The sequence below is a fragment of the Dendropsophus ebraccatus genome, chromosome 9 (assembly GCF_027789765.1).
Source record: "Dendropsophus ebraccatus isolate aDenEbr1 chromosome 9, aDenEbr1.pat, whole genome shotgun sequence".
In the NCBI taxonomy this organism is placed as follows: Eukaryota; Metazoa; Chordata; class Amphibia; order Anura; family Hylidae; genus Dendropsophus; species Dendropsophus ebraccatus.
This window is the reverse complement of record NC_091462.1, coordinates 57,100,055-57,107,655: the sequence shown is the minus strand read 5'-3', so window position 1 is coordinate 57,107,655 and position 7,601 is coordinate 57,100,055. Positions and strand designations below refer to the sequence as shown.

Here is a 7,601-nt window from a genome sequence, read left to right as displayed (position 1 = left end):
TTTAATAAAAAATTTGTCTGGTCATGGTAAACCAATTACAGGCTTCCAATCTATTTTGTGCACAGTTTCTTTTCCTTGGTATGACCTTATGGTGTCATATTATTGTCATCTTGCTGCCCTGATACCCTCTAGTGCAATGCAGCAGTTCTAGGCCATGTTCACACACTGTATTTTTGCTGTTTATTAACAGTGTGAAATTACATTAGGGTGTATGGATCAATGGTCGTAATGTATACACTTTGTATAAACTACAGCCGGTGTTCTCTGCGGCTGCACAAAATAATTGACAGGTCGTACTTTGGACTGTGGTCTGTGGATAATTGGAGTGTAGGCCCCCCTGAATCTGCCCGCATTCCAATTGAAATAGAATAAGTAAATAGAATACTACAGTATAGTAAGAGAATACTACACTACTGTTCTTGCCATATGTAAACATGGCCTTAGGGTGCTTGTTGTTAAGCTGTGTAACTAGTATGCACAGCCAGAGTGACATTAACTCCTTCGCGTCAGTAATCTGTATATACAGTATATACGTTCCTACTGCACATACCCCGTGCAGTAGGAATGTATATATACGTTCCTGGACTGACGGGGGCTTTGTGATGAGAGCGAGATCGCTGATCCCACAGCCGACTCTCATTAACCCCTTAAACGCCGCGATCTACAGCGATCGCAGCGTTTAAGGTGCTCAGTGAAAGATCAAGCATCTGTCACTGATTGATCGGGACCCCCGCAGCCGTGCTAGTATTTTAAGTATTAAAAAAAACCCTTATAAACCCCCTCCCAATAAAAGTTTAAAAGACTCCCTTGCCCATTATAAAAATAAAAATATAAATAAATAAACATATTACGGAATTGTCCGATCTTTTAACCCTTAGAGGACCGGGCCAATTAAAATTTTTGCGTTTTCGTTTTTTCCTCCTTGTGCTTAAAAGGCCATAGCACTTGCATTTTTTCAAGAAACCCACATGAGCCCTTATTTTTTGCGTCACTAATTAATTGTACTTTGCAATGACAGGCTGAATTTGTTTATAAAGTACACTGAAAAACCAGAAAAAAATTCAGTGTGTGGTGAAATTGAAAAAAAAACTGCAATTCTTTTATTTGGGTTTTTTTCGTTTTTACGCCGCTCGCCCTGGGGTAAAACGACATGTTATATATGTTCCTCAAGTCGTTACGATTAAAACGATATATAACATGTATAACTTTTATTGTATCTGATGGCCTGTAAAAAATTCAAACCATTGTTAACAAATATATGTTCCTTAAAATCGCTCTATTCTTATGCTTATAGCGCTTTTATTCTTTGGTCTATGGGGCTGTGTCAGGTGTCTTTTTTTTGCGCCATGATGTTTACTTTCTATCGGTACCTTAATTGCGCATATGAGACTTTTTGATCGCTTTAATTACAATTTTTCTGGATTTGATGCGACCAAAAATGCGCAATTTTGCACTTTGGGATTTTTTTGCGCTTACACCATTTACCGTGTGAGATCAGTAATGTGATAAATTAATAGTTCGGGCGATTACGCACGCGGCGATAACAAACATGTTTTGTTTATTTATAACATGGGAAAAGGGGGGTGATTCAAACTTTTATTAACGGAGGGGGCTTTTTTATTAATAACACTTTTTTTTTTTTTTTTTTTTTTTTACCTTTACACTTATACTAGAAGCCCCCCTGGGGGGACTTGTAGTATAGGCACTCTGATCTCTCACTGAGATCTATCCTATCGCTGCAGCCGGAAGCAATTGATTGCCGAGCCGGGATCAGCGCCATTACTGCGCTGAGCCCGGCGGCAGCAGGATGTGTGGATCGCTCGACCCGGAGGAGCGATCCACCCCACAAGACACCCGGGATGGCTGCATTCAAGTAATCTGATGCAGCTGTCAACTTTGATCGGACCGTTATATCACAAAAAAATGTATAAAGAGCAATCAAAATTTTTCTGTTACACCAATATGATATTAATAAAAACTAGAGATCATGGCGCAAAAAATGACACCTGAATCAACCCTGTAGGTGGAAAAATAAAAGCAATATGGCTCTTAGAAGGCGGGGAGGAACATTGCATTAATTTGACCTGGACTTTTGTGCATCAAAGGGCTCTGTCTTGAAGGGGTTAAAGATAGTGTTATATAACATCACAAGGCTCTAATGGACCTGCTGGTTTTTAAATACGAAATAGGGTAATGCAATATATACAGTATGGAAGTATGCTGATAACACTGTTTTGTAATGTAAGTCTTATTTTATGCAAATGCCCAATACATTTTAATGCTTATCGACATTGCATGGTATTTCAGTATAGTAAAAGTACAGGTAATTAGACATAATGTCTGTGCAGTCATGGAATATTGCACATTTTTAGTAAACTACTGACACTTGGTGAACAATGTCTAACTCTCTTCTGTGGCGTTATCAGGATAATTTTCTGCGTGGGGACAATTCACGTAAAGTTCAACACCAGCAGCAGAGGAAGCCCAGGAAAAAGACCAAGCCTCCTGCACTTACCAAAAAACATAAGAAAAAGAGAAGGCGGGGACCCAGAAGGCCCCAAAAACCCATTCCACCTGCAGTGCCCCAGGGCAACCTCTGCATGCCCAGCAGCCTATCACTGCCAGTGGAGGTCACTAGCATAAGGTTAGTATTGGCTTTTTGCATGCAATCTTCATCTAGCAAGCATTTCTTTACTCTTATGAATAAGCTTCTTCTATGTAGATTTTACCTTAAGAATGGGAAGTAGATTTTACCTTAAGAATGCGAAGTAGAATTTACATTTAATGCCTTAGCAAAAAATCAAATGTGCCAAAAATGGCTCCTTCACAGTTTTCTTGTCTTGTAATTTTCATTTTTTCCTTCATTTTTGTCTTTTTATATAGGAGTCCATCCACACCAGACCTGAGCACAGAAGAGCTACCTGATGACATCACTAGTGAGATTACAGACATTCCCCACGATTTAGAGCTGAATCAGGAAGACTTTTCTGATGTTCTCCCACGTTTGCCAGATGATCTGCAAGACTTTGATTTTTTTGAAGGTATTTTTTATTGTATCTTTATAGTTTTGCATAGTCCACTATGTTATATTCTGTACCGTCCTGGATTTCGCGTAGATTAACTACTCTCTGCCAAAACTAGGGTATATTTATCTGAATAGGCTCTCTTGGTGGCATGCACGTGCAAAGTTAAGATAGATGGGGACTATTACAGAAATGTCTGGAAATCTGCCTTGTATATACTATAATGAATCGAGGGCTCTTGTAATTTCAGTTTCATTTTTTTTTTCACATAATCATTTTATTATATTGCAAATATTGTATTTACTATACTGGGTATATTTACAAAAACATGGCCACTTTCTTCCAGAAACAGCACCTCTCCTGTCCTCAGTTTGGTTGTGGTTTTGCAGTTAGGTATCATTGAAATTAATGGAGCTGAATTGTAATGCCACACACAAAATGGGGACTGGGGTGGTGCTGTGTTTGCAAAAAAAAAGTTTTTTTGTCATCCTGGATAAACCCTTTCAGGGTAGCTTCTTACGTACCGTATCACAGCGGATTTTCTGCTGCGGATGCGCAGCAGATCCGCAGCAGCTTTGACTGAATGAACACAGCATCAAATCTGCTGCGGATACAGACATTCCCCACGATTTAGAGCTGAATCAGGAAGACTTTTCTGATGTTATCCCACATTTGCCAGATGATCTGCAAGACTTAGATTTTTTTGAAGGTATTTTTATTGTATATTATTTGTATATTATTTGTATTTTATTTTTATTTTATAGTTTTGCATAGTCCACTATGTAATATTCTGTACGACCTGGATTTCGTGTAGATTAACTACTCTCTGCCAAAACTAGGGTATATTTATCTGAATAGGATTTTCTGCTGTGGATGCGCAGCAGATCGCTGCAGGTTTGACTAAATTAATGAACACAGCATCAAATCTGCTTTGGATCCGCAGCAGATTTGACAGTGCGGATTTAATGCTGTGTTCATTCATTTAGTCGGATCTGCTGCGCATCCACAGCAGAAAATCCGCTGTGATACGGTACGTGTGCAAGCTACCCTTAGAGTGGACTCAAGGTAGACAGTGCTTAGTCTAAAGCTAATGGGCAGTTTTTGCAGCATACTTTGGAATGCCATTTTTGGCAGTATCTCATTGTATACCAACAGTATAGCCCTAAATTCTGATATTAACATAGTTATGTTAAAAAAAAAAAAAGGAAGGAAGTCAGAAACCAATTTCTGTGCTTTGTTGGGATTTGGAAGTGGACATTTTTTTGTATTTGTATGATGTAACCATTCTACTTTTTTTTTTTTTTTTTAAAGGTAAGAATGGAGAACTTCTCCCTACCACCGAAGAGGCAGAGGAATTGGAGAGAGCCCTTCAAGCTGTTACATCTCTGGAATGTCTTAGTTCCATTGCAGTGCTGGCCCAAGCTGATAGTGTTAGTAGTCACGACCTCTCAGACCGTGGCCTAACCTCATTCTCTTCAGGTGCTGGAAGTTCAGAGATTCAGCAGCTGACAAGAGAAGTTCACACAGATCTTGGAGAGCTACTCAACGGACGAATGGAGAACTTTACCAGTCTGGAATTGGATGAAAACCTCCTTGGTCGTGCTACATTATCTAGCTCATCTGCTCCTCTGAGTGGGCATGTTCAGAGGCAGTTTTCATCCTCTGCCAATGTTGGCCTTACTTCTACCACTCTAATAAGCCACAACTCTCTTGAAGAGAGGCCTTTCACAGGTTCATACCATGGACTACAAGTAAGCAGCCATGCATCCCAGAGGCCTCTCCCAGGAGAGATACTGAGCAAAGGAGAAGATGTAATTTCCTCACAACAGCAATATAGCAGTGACCATTCACATTCATCCCCCCATGGAAGCCATTATGATAGTGAGCATGTGCCATCACCATATAGCGACCAAACGACATCCCCACATGCCACCTCCTTTTCTGGTGATGGTTTAACATTAACCTTTTCTTCAGAGGTGCCCATTATTAGTCAGCACTTGCTCACCACCCAGCTGGATGTACCTCTAAGTGGGGTGGTAAATCCCCGAACTCACTGGGGAAACCTTCCTGTGAACCTTAGTGATCCATCAACATTTAGCACCTTCATCAGTTCTGATGGGCACCTACTCTCAACATCTTTATCCACCCCTCAAGCTGTCTCTCATTCAGAGGTTATACAACCTACTTTCTCCACTGTGACCCCTAATAGCTCCAACATGCTTCCGGGGTTACCGCAGACAAGTTTCAGCGGTCTGAGCCCCCCTTCTACGGAACTCATGGATTCCACTTCACCCAAACAGCAGCTCCCTCAGTTCATAGCAGCGTTTGGTCATCAGTTATCTTCTCACAGTGGCATCCCCAAAGACCTGCAACCCAGCCATAGCTCAATTGCGCCTCCTGCAGGATTTACTGTAACAGGTGCCACCGCAACTAGTACCAACAACTCCACCTCTTTCACAAATCCCAATTGATACCTTTCCTTTTTGCATCAATGGACAGGCTGGATGGGAAGTGACTGCCGCTTTCTGCTCCTTGCTCTTTCCACATTCTCCCTGGGATGTTCCTTTGTCATTTTGAAGGAGGATTTTGCTCTCTACAACTTCCTCTTTGTGCTGTAATAGCACTGGTGCTCCTATTCTTGTTTGTCTGCTTTACTGTTTTTATTCCCCAAGGAGTGACATTGGGTTCCTGCATAACTTCTGATACCGGGATAAATGCCTCAGTCTTTACTACCTGATATCCATAGTCCCTTTTGAGTTATGGGCAGAAGAGGGGAGGGTGGGGGTCTGTAGGCCGATAGACTAAGCCACTAAGGAGAATCTGTGTGACACACTCTTATTTAATGCGGTATGAACCCAATGTCCTTTTCTTGACAGATTAAGCTATTATGATCTTGGTTCCTTTGTGTGTGAGTGTGTGTGTTTGTATGTTGTGTTTTTTTTTTTTTTTTTTTTTTTTTTTATAAATCTAGAGAAGTCTTCAGGTAGCTTCATTCCACATTTTCTTTTGGCCTTACACATGACGTGTAGACCATAAGGTGGAATAAAAGTATATTGTATGAACAGGCCAGAAAAGACGTTAAGGATTGACAAGCGCTGCATATTATGCACATATTGGTTCCGTTAACTATAAACCGAAACCTGGGAAAAATTTTATTCCACCACTGAATGATATCTGGTATGTTTGCTGCTTTATGAATTTTGCTGTTAGCCCCCAATAATTCGCAGTAAATGAGATGGAGATGTGATTGACTCTATTGGAAAGAGTTCAACATGGTTTTAAATTCTTCTTTTATAGTTGGAATTCCTGCATGGGGTGGGGAGGGGAAGGGGGATACAATTGCAGAAAAATAGTGTCTCTGGTTCAATGTATTGGTGAAATGGTGGATTGGTAGATGTGATGGAGGCAGTGCTCATGTAGGATGCAAACATTGGTGTTTGCATTGTCAGGAATGTTGGATAACCTTAAATTTTTTTCTTATGTAAGAACCAGCGTTCCGGTTTAGTCATAAATATGTAATTTTTTTTAACCCAACACAGTAAGTTATTTTTTATTTGGTTTAAAGTAATCCTTAACACATACAATGACACATTATAGTTCACAATATAACTGCAACTGAAAAAATAGAGTCCGTTCATGCAAGTTCAGATTGACTTGCTGTAATAAAATTGGAATAGTAAAATGTTTGTGTTTTCTAGTGAATTGGGTGACCCAATATCAGATGGAAAGATTAGTAATACATGACATAAGAAAATGTGTAGAACACTGGGCAGTCGGATTGGGTACAATAAGACATTTATGGTGCGTTTACACAGAAAGATTTATCTGACAGATTTTGGAAGCCAAAGCCAGGAATGGATTTGAAAAGAGGATAGATCCCAGTCTTTCCTTTATGATCTGATCCCTCTAGTCTGTACCTGGTGTACCTGGTGTAAACGCACCATTAGGCTATAGTGTGAAAGGGTTCTGTTTAGGATGGTTCACGAAGCTGCTATGGTTGTCATTGTGTAATACTCGGGTTGCACTGTTGCCCTTCCAGTTTTTACATTAAAGTGGACCTTACTAGCATATGTTCTCATGTGCCAGGTTTGCTGTAGACATTTTTGACTGTCCTATACATCTGAATGAGGTTTGCAAAAAAATGCATGCTTTACATACATGTTGCAGGAAGAAATCCAATGAGAAGTAAAACTGCATTCAGGTGTATGAGACAGATTTATGTATCAAGTCTGAATATAACCCCACAGTGTTGCCGATGGTCATTGGGTGCACGGCAGGATTGCTTACATTAGTTCCAAATCAGTTGTGTCATGCTACAGGTACACAATATGTTCTTATGTTTCAAAATATGTAACATAAAATGAATGTTCACCTTTCACCACTGTTTTACAGTGTGTGTATATATAATTTGCAAAAAAAAACAAAACAAACAATACTTGAATTACATATATTCTGCTCATCCTGAGTTAAAGCATGTATTGTAGTCCAGAGCTGCATTCACAATGTCAGCACATACATCCTGAGAAGCTTTGCATCAGAGCGGAACAGAGCAGGCTATACGCAGAGGTGTTCTGTATC

At 40.0% G+C, this 7,601-nt stretch overlaps 1 protein-coding gene across 1 annotated transcript in view; it reads left to right on the top strand.

The window, feature by feature from the left end:
• Positions 1-6,340, top strand: part of INO80D (INO80 complex subunit D) — a 45,836-nt gene extending 39,496 nt beyond the window's left edge. Inside the window, exons 9-11 of the mRNA XM_069983425.1 lie at positions 2,427-2,644; positions 2,884-3,041; positions 4,335-6,340. Coding sequence (XP_069839526.1) covers positions 2,427-2,644; positions 2,884-3,041; positions 4,335-5,494 — 1,536 coding nt within the window. The 3' untranslated portion in view covers positions 5,495-6,340. The remainder of the gene's footprint in view (positions 1-2,426; positions 2,645-2,883; positions 3,042-4,334) is intronic.
• The last annotated feature ends 1,261 nt before the right edge of the window (positions 6,341-7,601 follow it).